Source organism: Echinops telfairi, unplaced genomic scaffold (genome assembly GCF_000313985.2).
Source record: "Echinops telfairi isolate 266 unplaced genomic scaffold, ASM31398v2 ScPeMD7_28;HRSCAF=97, whole genome shotgun sequence".
Taxonomy (NCBI): Eukaryota; Metazoa; Chordata; class Mammalia; order Afrosoricida; family Tenrecidae; genus Echinops; species Echinops telfairi.
The window spans coordinates 2,375,719-2,391,387 of record NW_022103925.1 but is presented as its reverse complement, the minus strand read 5'-3'; the positions used below and the strand labels follow the sequence as shown (position 1 = coordinate 2,391,387).

The window sequence follows — 15,669 nt, the reverse complement described above, 5'->3', positions numbered from 1 at the left end:
AGCACATCTCCTGCCGGTCTCCTGGCTCTGCAGCCACCGCTTCTTCTTGGCCATTGCTTCTTGCCCTCTCACACCATGGCTGGCTCCTGGGTCTGGGAGGCTCCCAGGGCAGGGAGCCCAGGTTCAAAGGGCAGCCGCTCTAGGCTCTTCTCTCTGGGTGGTAGTCAGGCCCTGCTTTGTGCTAGCTCCTGTCTCTCCTTTGGGCTCTTGTAAGACAGAGGGTGTGACTCAAGCAAGGGTGGTAACTCGAATAGCGGTGACCACCTGAGCTGCTCTCCTCAGCCCTCAAGCTGGGCCAATTGGCAACATCCTGATCAATGGAGACGAGGTTGTGCCTTGCTTGGAGGGACCCACAACCCATGCTCGTGGAAGCAGCAGCCAAGAGAGCAGAAGACATGCTGCATGAGGTGAATCTGCTGCACAGGACCTCGTTAGAGCACTGAAAAGCGAGGAAGTCGCTTTCAGGACTAGGGTGCGTCTGACCCAAGCCCTGGTGTTCTCCATTGCCTCGTATGCATGTGAAAGGTGGACATCGAATAAGGAAGACCAAAGAAGAATCGGTGCCTGTGAACGGTGGTGCTGGGGAAGAATGTTGCAGGCACCAAGGGCTGCCAAAAGAACCAAGAAATGTGTCTTGGGAGAAGTACGGCCAGAGTGCTCCTTAGAGGCAAGGATGGCGAGACTTCCTCTCACGTACGTTGCACGTGTGGTCAGGAGATGGGTCCCTGGAGAAGGACATCATGCTTGGTCAAGCACAGGGGCGGTGAGAAAGAGGAAGGCCCAAGGAGATGGATGGCTTCCACCACGGGCTCAGGCACCGGAGTGACTGTGAGGCTGGCGCAAGACCGTGCAGTGTGGTCTGTAGGCTCACTAGGGGTCAGACCCAGCTGGATGGCACCTACCTTCACAACCCGAACCCTGCCTCATTAACACAACAACCAACCTAATCCCCGTTAACATAGCCTGACCCTTTCTCCTTAAGACATCATGGTCAGGATTTACAATACACACAGTGGAGGATAATAACTTTAGTTCACCCAATGGAGGAACCACCCCACCCTGGGCATCAGCCTGGCCCCATTGCCACAACCTCAACCGGCGCAGGTCACACACCCTACTTGCCTGGTCCCGCTCAATCACAGTTGTGTGGCAGTCTCGAAGACTACATGGCTCGCAGAGCCTTAGTAAATCACTCACTGCACCACAATCATACAACTGAAAAGAAGAACGAGAGAGAGAGACTGTCCGCGATCAAGTTTGAAGACGGCTAGGACATCAACTTGGCTTTCTGAAAACCTGTCATTCAATAAAGAATAAAAACGTATATATCCTCTGCCTTGTCCCCACCAAGTTTATCTCTAATATAACCAGATATTAGATGAGGGGCGCTGATCCAGCTTCTCATTAAAAGAAAAAGGAATTCTAGAGTTGGAGCCAGTGGCCTGGCAGCCTTGATGGGGCCCCGGGCAGGGTTGTCACCGGTGGTTTACGTTTGGCAGGGCTGCTGACCGAGGGGCTGGAGGTCTGACAGCACCTGAAGGAGCCTCAGAAGAGAGGCCAGGGGATCCGCATCTCAGACACAAAACCACTGAAAGCCTCCCAGGAGCGCGGTTCGATTCCCAACCCAGGCCGGGCTTGCTGTGAGCAACTGGTGGTGACAATAGGATGGGTCTCAAACTCTCAGACTCCCGCTCCCTGCCCTGAGTCCAGCCCGACTCACAGCGACCTTGCACAGGATGGGCCAAGGCACCTGTAAAAGCCAGGCCGTGGATTGTAAAGACAAGAGTGGGGGTGGGGCGTGGGGAGAGGAAAAGGGCAGAGAAGGGGAGCAGAGACCTGGATGAGAAGCAGCCTAGGAAGGAGAGAACCTGGGAAGGCACCCCAGCCAATGGTGAGGTGTGACCTGTGTTTGGATCCTGATTCAAACTGAGTGCAGAGAAAAGAGGTGCTGGAGGCTTTGACCACAGCTGGACATCAGATGACACTGAGCTGGCTGGCTCTTCAGATATGTGGCCTGGCTGTGGTTATGATGTTTGTAGAATGAGGCCTTGTCTTAGAGGGGCAGGCGCCTGTGGATGGCAAGGCTCTGGGTTTTGTCTCCCAATGGTGTGTGTGTGTGTGTGTGTGTGTGTGTGTGTTTATGTGTGCACGCACTGTGGGGCAGTAACGGTGGGAGCAGAGGTCATGTCTGTAGATGACTCTGCTGCTCCTGCTTGTCTGAGATTTTCCACATTAAAACTTCTTATTTCTTGAGGTGTTTCAGGGGCGCGGTGGTGGGACTGGCTGCCGGGGGCACCCCATTGACGGCAAGGGAAGCCCTTGGTTTTGCTGTCCTGACCAAACAGGACAACACGGTGGTCTTCTCAGAGCCCACCAGAGTGGGGTGAGGGGGCACACCCACCATCGTGTCTGGCTTGGGCATCCAATCAGAATCGTGGAGGGTGGAGGCGGTGGCTAAGGGCAGATTGCAGGGATAATCCCTGGCCAGGGGAAGGTGGGCTTCGGGCGGCTGGATGAGTGGGAACAGGCCTGACGGCACGTCCTCCATCACCCATCCCCTGGCCCATCACAGGGGTGGCACTCCTAAGGGGACCACAAGGTCCACACAAGATGGTGCAGACAGGGCCCTGGGCACGGTGACAGGCCCTGGTGCACAGGACAGCCACGGCTGTCATTCCACTCTCCGCGGCACAGGGATACACGTGGGACTTATCGACAGAGGGCTGTCCACCAGAGAAGGGTCAGTGTGCTGGGGGCTGGGCCACCTCCACTGGATGGCCCTCAGGTGGCTCGGCCGGGCCAGTCTCCTAGGTCCGTGTCTGAGAGAAAACATGACTTCTTTCTGAGCACTGTCGGCCATCTCCTGGGATGTGGGCCCCTAGTTCCCGAGGCTGGGAGTCTGCAGGCTCCTTCAGCCCTGGGGCTCTCCTGCAACTGCGTGTGCTGTTAATGGGCCCTCCTGCTGGCCTCCCTGGCATGTGCCTCTGTTTCCCCATCTACCCTTCTTTTCTGAAGGACGCTGCTCAGAAGGGATCAGGACTAGGGCCCCGGCCTGCTCCAATAGGGCCTCGCTGACCTAGCCAGACGGCGCCTGCCCAGGAAGGCCTATTTCCCCAGACAAGGCCACCTTCACAGGGCCGGCTGCCCCAATGGGTGTTTTCAGTGCTGCTGGGAGATGGTGCCTTAAAATGGCTGTACACATTGCGTGGGTTCCCGGCTGTGGTAATTACATAAATTGCGTGTCAACTTGAGGATGTCAAGAGTAAAGGGGGTGGAGCCTAGCCTGTCAATCAGGTCCCTTGCCAGATGATGCCTCCTTCTGGCGTGGCCTTCTCAGGAGGATTCTGGGAACTCCCTCTCTGGTGATTCTGCCATCAGAAGAGGCTGGCCTCTCTCTTCCAGCTTTCACCCTCCTGCTGACCAGCCACGTGGAGCCACATTGAGGAGCCACGCTCAGAGAGCTGGAGGAGCCCCACAGAGAACTGCCAACACAGCCCTGTGCTGCTTCCACTGGCACTGGATCCACAAGACTTTTCACCCACCGGCCTGTGATCCTCCTGCATTCAGCATCACTGCATGTGCTGCATGAGTCTGAAGAGGAGTTTATTGACCAGTATCTGACATATGGGCTAACATCAGACTATTGGACTGAATCAGGCTTTCTTGATATACAATTACTCTTTGATACAAAGCTCTGCTCACACACATACGAGTGTGTCTCTGGATTTGTTTCTCTCATCAACCCTGGACTAACACACTGGTGCACCGGGAAGTCAGGTTGATGCTCTACTGCCTTGTATGAGAGGAGCCCGGTGGCAGCGTGGGGACCAGCTGCTCCTGGGAGAAAGAGGAAGCTGACTGCTCCTGTAGATTTGTGGTTGCCGGTAGGTGCCACGGGGCCGGTCTGTAGATTTGTGGTTGCTGGTTTAAGTGCCAAGGAGCCGGTTCCCACTCACTGGGACCCAATGCCCAACAGAACGAAACACTGCCTGGTCCCGCACCATCTTCACAGTGGTTCTTACGTTTCTGAGACTGTAAAGATGTGCAGTCTCGGAAACCCAATGTAGGGGTGCACACCCACCCCCAAAAAGCAAAAAAGCCAAGCTCACTGCTCATCAACTTATTTCTGATTTGCAGTGACTCCACGTGGGTTTTGGAGACTGTAATTCTCTACTGGCGTAGAAAGCCTCATTGTTCTCCCGTGGAGCGGCTGGTGGTTTTGAATTGCTGGCCTTGCCTCCAGCAGCCCAATGCGTCAGCTGCTATGGACTCCACCGGGGCTCCTCCTGTAGGGGCCCAATGAACTGGAATTGACTTCATGGCGGTCAGTTTGGGCTTGGCAAAGGACGCCATGAAAACCACTGCTCAGGGGAGGCAATCCTCACTCAGGTGACCCTGCGGGGCGGGGCAGAACGGCCGCCAGGTGTTTCTGACACTGTCACTCTTGACAGGAGCAGGCGGCCTCAGCCTCGGCCCTCAGGGTTCAAAGGGCTGGCCTTGCAGTGAGCAGCCTGACACAGAGGGTCGAAACATCGAGGGAATGGCCAAAACAAAGCACAGAGACCCGAGCGAGCTGTCTGGAAAACAAGTCTGTCCAATGGCACGGCTAGACTTCCCCGTAGGACTGCCACCAACCTTCCACTTGTCAAGAGGAAGAGTGTCATGAGCCGTGAGTGCAATCAAGGGAAGGTCCATCAAATGAGGTGGGGTGGCCATGCGTTTTTGGTGGACACGCATCAGCCCCCAACAGCTGGTCCCCAGGAAGAACCGGGCTTACAGGGGCAGCCACACTGGGCCCTCAAGCCAAACCAAAACCAGGTGGCTGTCCCTGGGACTTGGGCAATGGTCGCCGACTTGGCCTCATCTTTCACAGGGCTTGTGACCTGTTCCTAACCTGATACCTGCACCTGCCCAGGGGCCTGAGCAAGGCCAGGGTCACAGTTGCATTGAGCTCATGAGAAGGTGCTGCAGCATCGGGCTGTGGGGAGGTGTGAAGGGGCAGGGATGGGTGAGATGTGCATGCTTCCGCAGCACCTGCTACAGCAGACGCCACCCTGCAGGTCCTGCTCTGTTAAGACTGGCGAGGGCTGCAAGGCCAAGCCCCATCCGTTCCTTTGGGCAGCTTGTGAGCCAGCCAAGGAGGTGAGGTGGGGGCACACTCAGCGGCGTGGCCGCAGCACAGCAGTCGTGGAGGAGGGCACATTTGTCCGCCGGCTCTACCCCACCCTCCGATGGACGGCGCTCCCGAGGCTGCACCTGAAGCCGGCCCATTACCATCTGGCCGCATCCCGGGGTGCACAGCGTGAGGCCAGCTACCCCCCACCTCGAGGCCTTACCTGGCGCTGGGTGGACTCCGGGCTTCCTCCTGGGTGCCTAGCTCTTGATGCCTGTCCTCCCGGGCCTCCTTCCCAGTGTCCTTGGTCTGGGCCTCACCCTGCTGCTGACCTCCGTCACCATCACCTTCACCTGGCGACCCACCTCCTGGGTCCACCTGGGACCTGGCCAGCTCCAGGCCCTGTGAGGATGAAGGGGCCGTGAGCTCCTGCCTGTTGGGGGCATCTTCTGAGGACAGAGGGGCTGTGGCACCTTGGGGCAATGCCTCTGGAGCCGGCAGTTGTGGCTCCAGGCTCTCCCCGGGGACCTTGCCGCCGGCATGACAAGTCTTGACTGAGCTTCCGGGGCTGCATTTCTGCACACGTTCCACAGCCTCTTCCCCGCCGTCCCCACAGCCCCGGCAGCACACACACGAGTTGATGAGGCAGTGGGTGGCGGCTGGGCTGAGCACACGGTCGGCGTCCACCCTCTCCACTGCCCGGTCCCCCGGGGTGGCTTCCAGGGTGGCGGAGGACGTCGGCGACTTGGGGTTGAAGATGACCGTGGCAGAGAGCTTCATGCCCCCCGTCCGGTGGGCGATCAGCTCGGCCGTCTCGGCGTCCTCGGTGCCGGCCTCCCAGCTCTCCAGTGCCAGCTGGGCTGCGTCCAGGCAGCTGCAGGAGTTGGGCCCCGAGAGGCCGGCTGCCCGCGCCTTGGTGTCCTCAACGTTGTTGTTGCGTGCATCTTCCTCCTTCTCCGAGCAAGGCTGGTTGAGTCCCGTCTCGGTGCACTCTCCGGCCCGGGGTTGGGCACAGGGGCTGGGCGCCCACCCTGGGGGACCGCCCGGGGCCTCTGGCCTGCCGGCCCCCTCTCCCGCCCCCTCCACATCGTCCATGAAGAACACCCTGACCTCCTCGTCGCTTCTGGGCTGCTGCCCCGCCCTGGCAGGAGAGGCCTGGCCACGGGGGCTGCCCTGGGCGGCCAGCCGGTGAGCTGGGGATTGGCAGGCGCTGGGTGGGGAGAGGAGGGACGACATCTCATCCCCTGCCCGGTGGACCAGGCGGTTGAGCTGCTCCAGCTCCTGGTCATCGTACTGCATGGAGCAGGCCAGTTCCGTGTCCGGTGCGTCCGGAGCCTTGGTCTTGGAGGAGAGGGGCTCGGCGGGTGGCAGGGGTGGGGGGAAGGTGGACGGCAGGGCATCAGGGGGTGCCTGGGCATCGGCCCGGGTGGGGTACTCCACATCCTGGGAGATGCAGAGGTTCCGCTCCAGCGTGTGCAGCTCCTCATCCGACAGGGTCTGCAACAAGTCCCTGCAGAGACCAACCAGGGGGTGAGGTCCCAAAGAAGGGACCCGGGGCCCAGACATCATCCCACAGGGGCAACGATGCTATGGTCACCAGGGCCGTAGGGTGGGCCTGGCACCAGGACCATAAGGACACTGGAGCAGACTTCCCCAGGGACTGTCAGCGCCTCGGGTCAGAACCAGTGGCCAGGTCAGATTCCAGGGTGGTTTCCCACTTTACAATGTGTGGCAGTGACCTCATCGCCTGTCAACTGGAGCGAAGGGGTGGAGTCTAGCCTGTCAGTCAGGTCATAGCCAATGAGGCCTCTGTGTGGGCGTGGCCTTCTCCTGAGAATGCTGGGAACTCCAGTCTTCCTCCCTGGAGGCGGGACACACTCTCTCCCCATGGGACATTCCTGCTGACAAGACACAAGGTGCTACGCTGATGGAGCCAGAGCCCTGGAGCTGGAGGAACCACGTGGAGACCCACGCCAATGCTAAGATGCTTCCACCACCACTGGATCCACAATACTTTCCACCCACTGGCCTGTGATCTTCCTGCACTCAGCATCATTGCATGTGTTGTGAGTCTGAAGAAGAATTTATCGGTTGGTATCGGACATATGGGCTAACATCGGACTGATGGGCTTGATCTGGACTGGGCTCAGATGTTTCTCCATATACAATTACTTTTTATAGAAAGCTCTCTCTTTCACACATGAGTGTCTCTGGGTCTGTTTCCCAAGTCGACCCGGACTAAGACACATGGGATCCTGAACCTGACAAAACCCCAGTGGCTGTCGAGTAGGCTCTGGCTGATAACTGCAGGGGCGGTGGTTCAAACCAACCCGCCGCTTGGTGGCAAAAGGATGAGGCAGTGTGCTCCTGAAAAGACTGGCAGTGAGGGGAGGGAGCCTACATAGGGTCAGACTCGGCTGGATGGCGGATAACCGGGAAATCCAGAATGAGTTGACTCTCGGGCATGTGCTCAGTGCATTAGTAGGTCTTAAACAATACACAGGCGGGTAGCAAAGGCACAAAGCGACTTGCATCCGTCAGGTCCACAAGTGCTGCCAGGACTCAGTGCCCAGGGCCCCTCGAATGTCTGGCCCCATGGCCACCTTCCTCCCTGCAGATCAGATATGGAGGTGAAGCTCTGGAGAGGTGGGGGGCAATGCCGTCTGCACCCTGGTGCCAGCCTCACTTGCTGCTGTCTCCTGTGTGCCTGGCTGCCAGGCAGAATCCAGGGTGCTGGAAAATTCTGAGTTTCAGATACACAGTGTGTTGGGCTTTCAGTGGACTCTGCACTGCAGTGAACTAGGTAGTGCAGCTCTCCTAGCCTTCTGGACTCCCACCAAAACCCAACAGCTACGCTGTGGGAGCAAGGAGGGACAGTCTTGCCTCGGTCAAGGTACAGTCTTGGAAACCCGGTGGGCAGTCCTACCCTCCTCTGCTGTGCCGATGAGAGTTGGAATCGGCTTGAAGGCAGTGGGGTTGGAGTTTTGTGGGGGCGGTTCAGATGGGCAGTGTACCACCCGCTGGTGTAGGGACCGGGAAACACAGCACACAGGGGGTTGGATTGGCCCAGTCTCAAGCAGGGCCAAGTGAGGCTGCAGGTCCCATCACCCACCCACCCGGCCTCACCTGAAGTCCCAGGAAGGGTAACCTCAGGTAACCCCATATGGTTCCCGTCATCAAAATTCCACTTCCTCCCCTCCTTGCATGCCACCCGTAGAGGAAACCCCCCACTCCAGAGAACCCTTCTTCCCTCACTCCCCACCCCCTGGCCACCTTATTTTCCGCAGCAATGTGTGGAAGGGCCGGAACAGCTCGGACATATCTTCCGCTTTGCGGTCCAGGTTCAGAGGTCCCTCCGCATACACCACAAGGCCACTGAAGTCAAGACAGAAAAGCCAGGCCGGCATCAGGCCTGGACCAGGAGCCAGGGACTCTGGGACTCACTGCCTGGCTGGGAACACACTCAAGGACCAGTGACAGGCGCCAGGGGGGCTGGGTCTCCCAGCACACAGGGAATACACTTACTGGACTGTCCCCCATGCCCCCCTCCTTGCCTTCTTGTGGTTGAGTCTCAGTAAGTGGCAGACACTGCCCCCCCTGGCTGGGCCCATTTCTACATTCACTTGTGATGATTTGAGGGACCACTGAAGCATCATGAACACACACACACCCCCCAATCACCGCTGCAGCCGTCCAGGGGCACGGGCTTACTGACCTAAAGCTGCACATGGACAATGAGAGGACAGGGCTTGTGGACACTAACATGATGACCCGGAAACGACTCCGGAATGAGGCTGGAGAAACCACCCAGGGAAAGTGGACAGTGGGCAATCAGCCTGGAGTGAACCGGGATTTCCACTTCCACTGGCCACCCCCAGCCAGCAGCCTTGTGGGAGTCACCTAATCTGGTGTCAATTTAAGGATTAAGAGTGTAGGGGTGGAGTCTAGGCTGTCGATCTAGAGACAGCCAATGAGACTTCTATGTGAGCATGGCCTTGCCCTGAGAATTCTGGGAAATCCGGTACTTCCTCCTTGGAGGCAGAAGACACCTCTCTCTCTCTCTCTCTCTCTCTCTCTCTCTCTCTCTCTGCTACTCCCTGGGAGACATTGCAGAAGACAAGTCACATGGACGCAACCAGACCTCAGAAGCCGGAGAAGCCACAGAGAGACCCCTGCCAGAGCTGAGATGCTTACGCCACTGGACCCAAAGACTTTCTCCCCACTGGCTTGTGATCGTCCTGCATTTGGCTTCATTGCATGTGTTTCATGAGTCTAAAGAGGACTTTATAGATTGGTATCAGACATGTGGGCTAATGTTGGACTTACGGCCTTGGCCTGGACTGGGTTGGGATGTTTTCTCAATGTTTAATTCCTCTTGTATATAAAACACTTTCTTATACATATGTGTGTGTCCATGGGTTTGTTTCTCTAGTCTAACCAGACTGACACAAGCCCTCACCTCGCCAGAAACAAACTCAACTCAAACCCACTGCCATCTAACACTGCAGGACCGGGCGGCAGGCGGGACCTCATCATTCTCCCACCCCAGGCTCATTCAGGACTAAGAGGACCCGCTTCAGAAACATCATGGGCGGAGCTTAAGGAGCCAAGGGTCAGGCTGGGAGCCCTGGTGGCATAGGGGTTACACGTTGGGTTTTGAACGGCAGTGTCAACAGTTTGAAACTACCAGCAGCTCCAAGGGAGAAAGATGAGGCTTTCTACTCCTGGAAAGAGTCACAATCTCTGGGACGGTGGGGAGGGAGGATGAAAGGGGAGCTGATACCAAGGGCTCAGCAGAAAGAAAATGTTTTGAAAATGATGATGGCAACGTATGTATAGATGTGTTTGCTACAACTGATGTGCGGATTGTGACAACAGCTTTAAGAGCCCTCGATAAGATGATTTGTTAATTTGTTTTAAAAGAGTTACAGTCTCAGAAACCCACAGGGGTGATTCTGTTGTCCTGTAAGGTCACTAAGGGTCAGGATCAACTCTATGGCAGAGTGTGTGAGTGTGAATGTATAAATATATGAAATGTGAGTGTGTGAATGTGTGTGTATGTGTGTGTGTGTGCATGTAGGAGTGTGTGAAATGTGTGTGTGTGAGTGAGTGGTATGTGTATGAGTGTGTGTGTGAGTATGTGTGTGCATCTAGGAGTGTGTGAAGTGTGTATGTGTGAGTGAGTGGTATGTGTATGAGTGTGAGTGTGTGTGAGTGTGTGTGCATGTAGGAGTGTGTGAAGTGTGTGAGTGGTATGTGTATATGAGTGTGAGTGTGTGTGAGTATGTGTGTGCATGTAGGAGTGTGTGAAATGTGTGTGTGTGTGAGTGAGTGGTATGTGTGTATCAGTGTGGTGTGTGTGAGTATGTGAGTGTGTGTCCAGACTGGGTTTCAGTCTGTTCCCTCCAAGAAGTTCTGTGTCTCAGGGTCCAGGACAGGCTCACAGTTCCCAGCTAGAAAAACCCGCTTCAAGCCCTATGACATTTAAAAACAGTAACGATAATCATCATCTATGTCTGCACTTTCTGTCACATCGCTGTCTGCTCCATACGTTTTCTTGTGGCACGTCCATGTGCATTCCATTGTATCATATCACATGGACCGGAAGAACTTGGTTTTGAAGCAACGAGGTCGGGGCCCACCGGCTCCTCATTTGCTTCAAACTCAGTGGCCTCGGAGAAGACACAGTGGACACCATGGGGGGCAGCAGGGGAACCCCCATCACCTCCGGCTCAGCTCCCACTGTTGAAGGGGTCCTAAAAGGAGGCCCCCGTGGAGTGACAAGGCCCACTCCCACATGCTGATTTCCGGAAGGTTGCAACGAGCCGGGCTTGAGGCTGAGGGGCCGCCAAGGGCAGGATGGAGGCGGAGGGCCAGGCGCCATGTGGCCCCTCACTCCACAATCGGGAGACACTGCGACTGGAGCCAGAGAGTTCTCACGCTACCGCCCAGTCTCCCAAATCCTGAGGGAGTTCCCAGCTTCTGTCCCCCAGGCTACATCTCCCGGCCCACGAGGAGCAGTCAATCTGACCTTCCAACTCCAGAGTTACACTGGCAGGGGACACGGGCCAGCCCTGCCCAGAGCTGTGTCCGGCACCTTGTCCTCACCCTCCTCCTTCCCTCAGCTTGGGGCTGCTCCCCCCACAAGGGAGGCACTGCCCTCTGGGCCTGGTGCTCAGTCCCCACCCCATTCAGGCTCTGCACTCCCCCTCCCCAGGCTCTGCACCCCCCACTCAGACTCTGCACCCCCCCACTCAGACTCTGTACCCCCTACTCAGACTCTGCACACCCCACTCAGACTCTGCACACCCCACTCAGGTTCTATTTCCCCCACTCAGGCTCTTGCCTCCCATATCCCAGGAGGGGCTGTGCTGCAGTCCCATGTCCAGGGCTCTCCTCCCCTCCCCTGGCAGCCTCGCTGCCTGGCCCCACGACCACATCCCACCCTCCCAGGACCCTTCTCCAGCATCCATGTCGACACCTGGTATCTGAAGGTGAGGACTCCTGGCCCCCACTCCTGCCCAGCTCCCTACCTGCCAGCCCATCACAGCTGCCCGCCCCCACAACTCTCTACATGTCAGCCCCCTGGCCTGCCCCCTTCTCCCTCAGGAGCTCTGCCCACACTCCCTCCTCACCAGGTGCCGTCAGGTGTGGCCACGCCGCTGAGCACCTGAGTCTGGCCTGCCTCAGAGATGCTCTGGGACGCTCAGCAAGAGACGAAGCATCCTGGCCTACTTCCTCACCACAGTGGGCCTGCTGGGCTCCCAGCTTCAGCGCCTCCAGGGGGCCAGGGCCACCAGGTCCAGACGGGGAAATCTGGCCGGGTGTCTGCCAAGCCACGGCCAGCGCCACAGGCGGGAAGGACACTCACCACACAATGGCCAGCCTGGGGATGGTGAACATGAGCGCTGGCTCATAGTCGTCTATCATGTCCTGAGTGAGGTACCCGCAGTCCAGGGCTCTGTGGAGGAAGGAGACCGTGCGGAGGGACAGGCCAGCGGCTCCTGCCTGTGTCCACGCGTCAGGCCCATGTCACCGCAGGGCAGCAGGGCTGCTGCCGGAGGGCGATGCCAGCTCCGTCCCAGAGGTTCTGGAACCTTCCACCCCACTTCACCTCTCTACCTTGCTCACTTCCCCATTAGTCCACCTAATCGCGTCCCCTGAACCCCGCCCCAGGAACGGAGGGAGAAGCAGGGACCGGCAAAGGGGGTACTTGCCGGGGCCCTGTGGACAACAGGCCAGGCCATCCAAACACAGGGCTGAGATGGTGGCCCAGAAGGGACACTCGGAGTGACCCTGGGGGACCATCCCACCCCTCAGGACCAGCAGTACCCCCGAGAAGTGGGGGGTTCCTTTCACTTCCTGGGACATGCAGGTGCTGGGGCCACCACTCTGCTCAAAATCAGAGGTCAGATTTCCTGGCCCACTGATTTCTGAGGGCATCAAAGACTTTTCCAGATGGAATCGGGACACACCTGTCTTGGGGCAAAAATTATAGCCATGGTGCGACAACAGGCGTATCTAAACATTATCTGACTGAGGTCGTCGCACGGATCAAATGGGAGAAACATTTCCGGTTACATGGTGGCCCACAAAGTCCGTGTGGAAATCGGACTTAAGAGGGCTATACAGGCCGCGGGGAGAGGACTGGTCATTCACACACACACATCCCAGAACCTATGGGCCTGGGATCCGGCAAGTGCACTGCCCTGGCCTGTGAAGGTGAGTAGGGGTGGGGGGATGGGAACACGGAGGAGGTGAGTGAGCTGGTGATGGTGATGTAATGATCAGTGGTGGTTCCAGGAAGGTGAGGGGTTGACGGTCGTTGTGGGCAGGGGCAGTTCCAGGGAGGTGGAGAGGTAGTGAGCAGGTGAGAAAGTGGGGCATGCGGAGGTGAGGAGGGGAAGGGAAGTGTGGAGGAGTGGCGGTCTCCAGGGGAGAGGAGGAGGGTACAGGGGACGAGGTGAGGGCGTGCAGGGCGGAGGCGGGGGCGTGGCAGAGGGCGGTGATTGGGCACCGAGGTGAGGTGGCTGGAAGCCAGGAGGTGATGGAGTATGAGGGTGAAATGGGGAGATTTCGAGGCGAGGGGAGGGGAGGAGATGGGAGGTGGGACGTGCAGCGTGAGGCGTGCAGCGGTGATAGGAGGAGGCAGGAACTGCCCACGGAGGCCTTGGCCCCCAGGCTCCCTGCAGGAGGAGGCCACTCTGGTGACGGAGCCTCCTGGACCCTTATCCTCAGCTACCTGCTCTTCATCTGTGGGGTCTGCTTCACAGAGCCAGAGGACAGGGTCCTCGGGGCTGAGAATTGAGGTTGTCCTCCCTGCTGCACTGCCGAGGAGAAGCACTTGTGTGTACACACACGCACACACACCAGGTTGCCTCAGCGGGCTGGGGTGGGGCCCGGAGGAGCAGGGGCTGACCCTGTCCCCTCTCCTACCTCTCCACCGTCTCGCAGAAGAGGACAGCGACCTCCTGCTGCACGTAGTACTCCCGAGGGGACTTCACAGGCACCATGGCGGAGACATAGCTGCGGACATATGCGGGGACGTCAGGGTCACGCCACCCACACTCTACATACCCGTGTGCAGCCCAGGGGCAGGTGAGACAGGGCCTTTCCATCCCACCCGGGCCGCCCCCTGCACTGCAGCAGAGCGCAGATGGATGTGCTCTTTTTCTTCCCATAACGATTCTAATTTTTCTTGTTACGGAATCGCATTCAAGAAAAACTAGGAAAGACAGGTGAGTTAGTTAATTGTGCCAGCCTGGCCAATAATCACATGCGGTGCTGGTTGAAAGGCGGAGGGATAAATGGGTGGTGAGCCTCGCCTTTCTAGTTCTCGGGTCTCTTGTTTTGGGATGGTTGCATCGGGTGCAGCTGCCTTAGCAGTTCCCTGCTTCAGCTTGCAAGATGGATTTCCTACAAGACATCCCCAAGGAGAAGCCGCATGGATCTATCCCGATGCAGCCCTGGGTGCTGGAGCAGCCGTGTGGAGACCCCTGCTAGTGCTGAGATGCTTGTTCATTCACTGACTCAGCTTTCCTCCTGCAGTCGACATCCTTGCCTCTGTTTTGTGAGGTGGAGGACTTTGTGGACTGGTGTTGGGTATGGGTTACTGTTGGACTTGTGGGCTTGGGCAGCATTGGGTTGGGATGTTTTCGTGATGCACATTTTCTTTGCATAAAACTCTCTCTTACACAAGAGTTGCTGTGGATTTGTTTCTCCTAAGTACCTAGACTAATACACCAGGAAAATTGAAAGAAGGGATAAAACTGAACTCCCATAAAGCCCCCCCTAGAGAGCATCATGGGTGTGCTCAGTCAAGACAGAAAGGGGGACCATGGCTGTGAGCAGGGCCAGGGCAGGTGCACCTGTGCAGAGTGGGGAGGGGCTGGTGGGGGAGGCTGGTGGGCTCCGATTTTAAAGGATCAATAGCAACCCCGGGGGCAGGGGGGGGGCGGGGGATAAGGCAAGTCATGGGAGGAGGGGACTCTGGTGTGTGTGCAGTGTGCGGGTGTGCATGTGCAGTGTGAGTGCATGTTTGAGTGCATATGGTAGGTGTGATATGTACAACTGTGCATGATGTATGGACATATGGGATTTGAGGAAAAGTGTAGTATGTGGATGTGGGGGATGTGTGAGTATGTATTTGGTGTGGGGCATGTTTACTGGTGTGTGTGTGTATGTATGTGGGTGTAAGTGATGGGATCTGGGGTGTGATGTGTATATATGTGGAAAATGGGGGATATGAGAGGGACTTCAAAATCTTCATGGAAATTTTACACTATCTTTTAATTCCATTTTCCCACACACTTTTTTTAAAGCTCCTTTATGTGTGTGTATGCATAGCATGTATACTCACTAAGCATGTGTATGTGTACACGTGTGGGCTATGCGTGTGATACATGCACATGTGGAGATATGTGTTTGTTTTGCATAAAAGCATGATGTCTATGTGTGATGTGTATACATATGGAGGATGTGTGCCTACAGATTACATACCTAGGGGTTTTTATTGTATAGTGTACATATGCATGGGGTATTTATGTGTGTGGTATATACACATATGAGGTATATATACATGCGATATGTATGGGAAATGTATGCACATGGTGTGTATATGTATAAAGATGTATGCGTGTGATCCATGCATGTATGGAGTGTGTATACGTGTGTATGAAGGGGCATATGTCTGAATGTGTGTACTTCTGTGGGATGTATATACACTGGGGATGTATGTGTATTTTTAATATAAAAGGGGTATCTATATGTATGGGGCATACAAGTATGGGGTATGTATGTATGTGATACCTATATTTATGAGACATGTATGAAGCATGTATGTGTGAAATACCCACATATATAACATGTGATGTGTACATGTATGGGGATATGTGCATGGTGCACACACAGATGGAACACATGTAATATGCACGTGTGGGCATGCATGCACATGTATAGGAATATATGTATATATGTGTGGGGAGTATGCATGCCTGTGGCATATACATGCATGTGGTATATACATGTAGTAGATACATGTGTGTATATATGTATAT

At 56.4% G+C, this 15,669-nt stretch overlaps 1 protein-coding gene across 1 annotated transcript in view; it reads right to left on the bottom strand.

Annotated features, from left to right (window-relative positions):
* The window catches only part of ZFYVE28 (zinc finger FYVE-type containing 28), a 105,245-nt gene that overhangs the window by 22,522 nt on the left and 67,054 nt on the right, over nucleotides 1-15,669 (bottom strand). The window contains exons 4-7 of the mRNA XM_045289469.1: nucleotides 13,550-13,639; nucleotides 11,985-12,074; nucleotides 8,387-8,488; nucleotides 5,337-6,623 (exon numbers count right to left, since the gene is read on the bottom strand). Coding sequence (XP_045145404.1) covers nucleotides 5,337-6,623; nucleotides 8,387-8,488; nucleotides 11,985-12,074; nucleotides 13,550-13,639 — 1,569 coding nt within the window. The remainder of the gene's footprint in view (nucleotides 1-5,336; nucleotides 6,624-8,386; nucleotides 8,489-11,984; nucleotides 12,075-13,549; nucleotides 13,640-15,669) is intronic.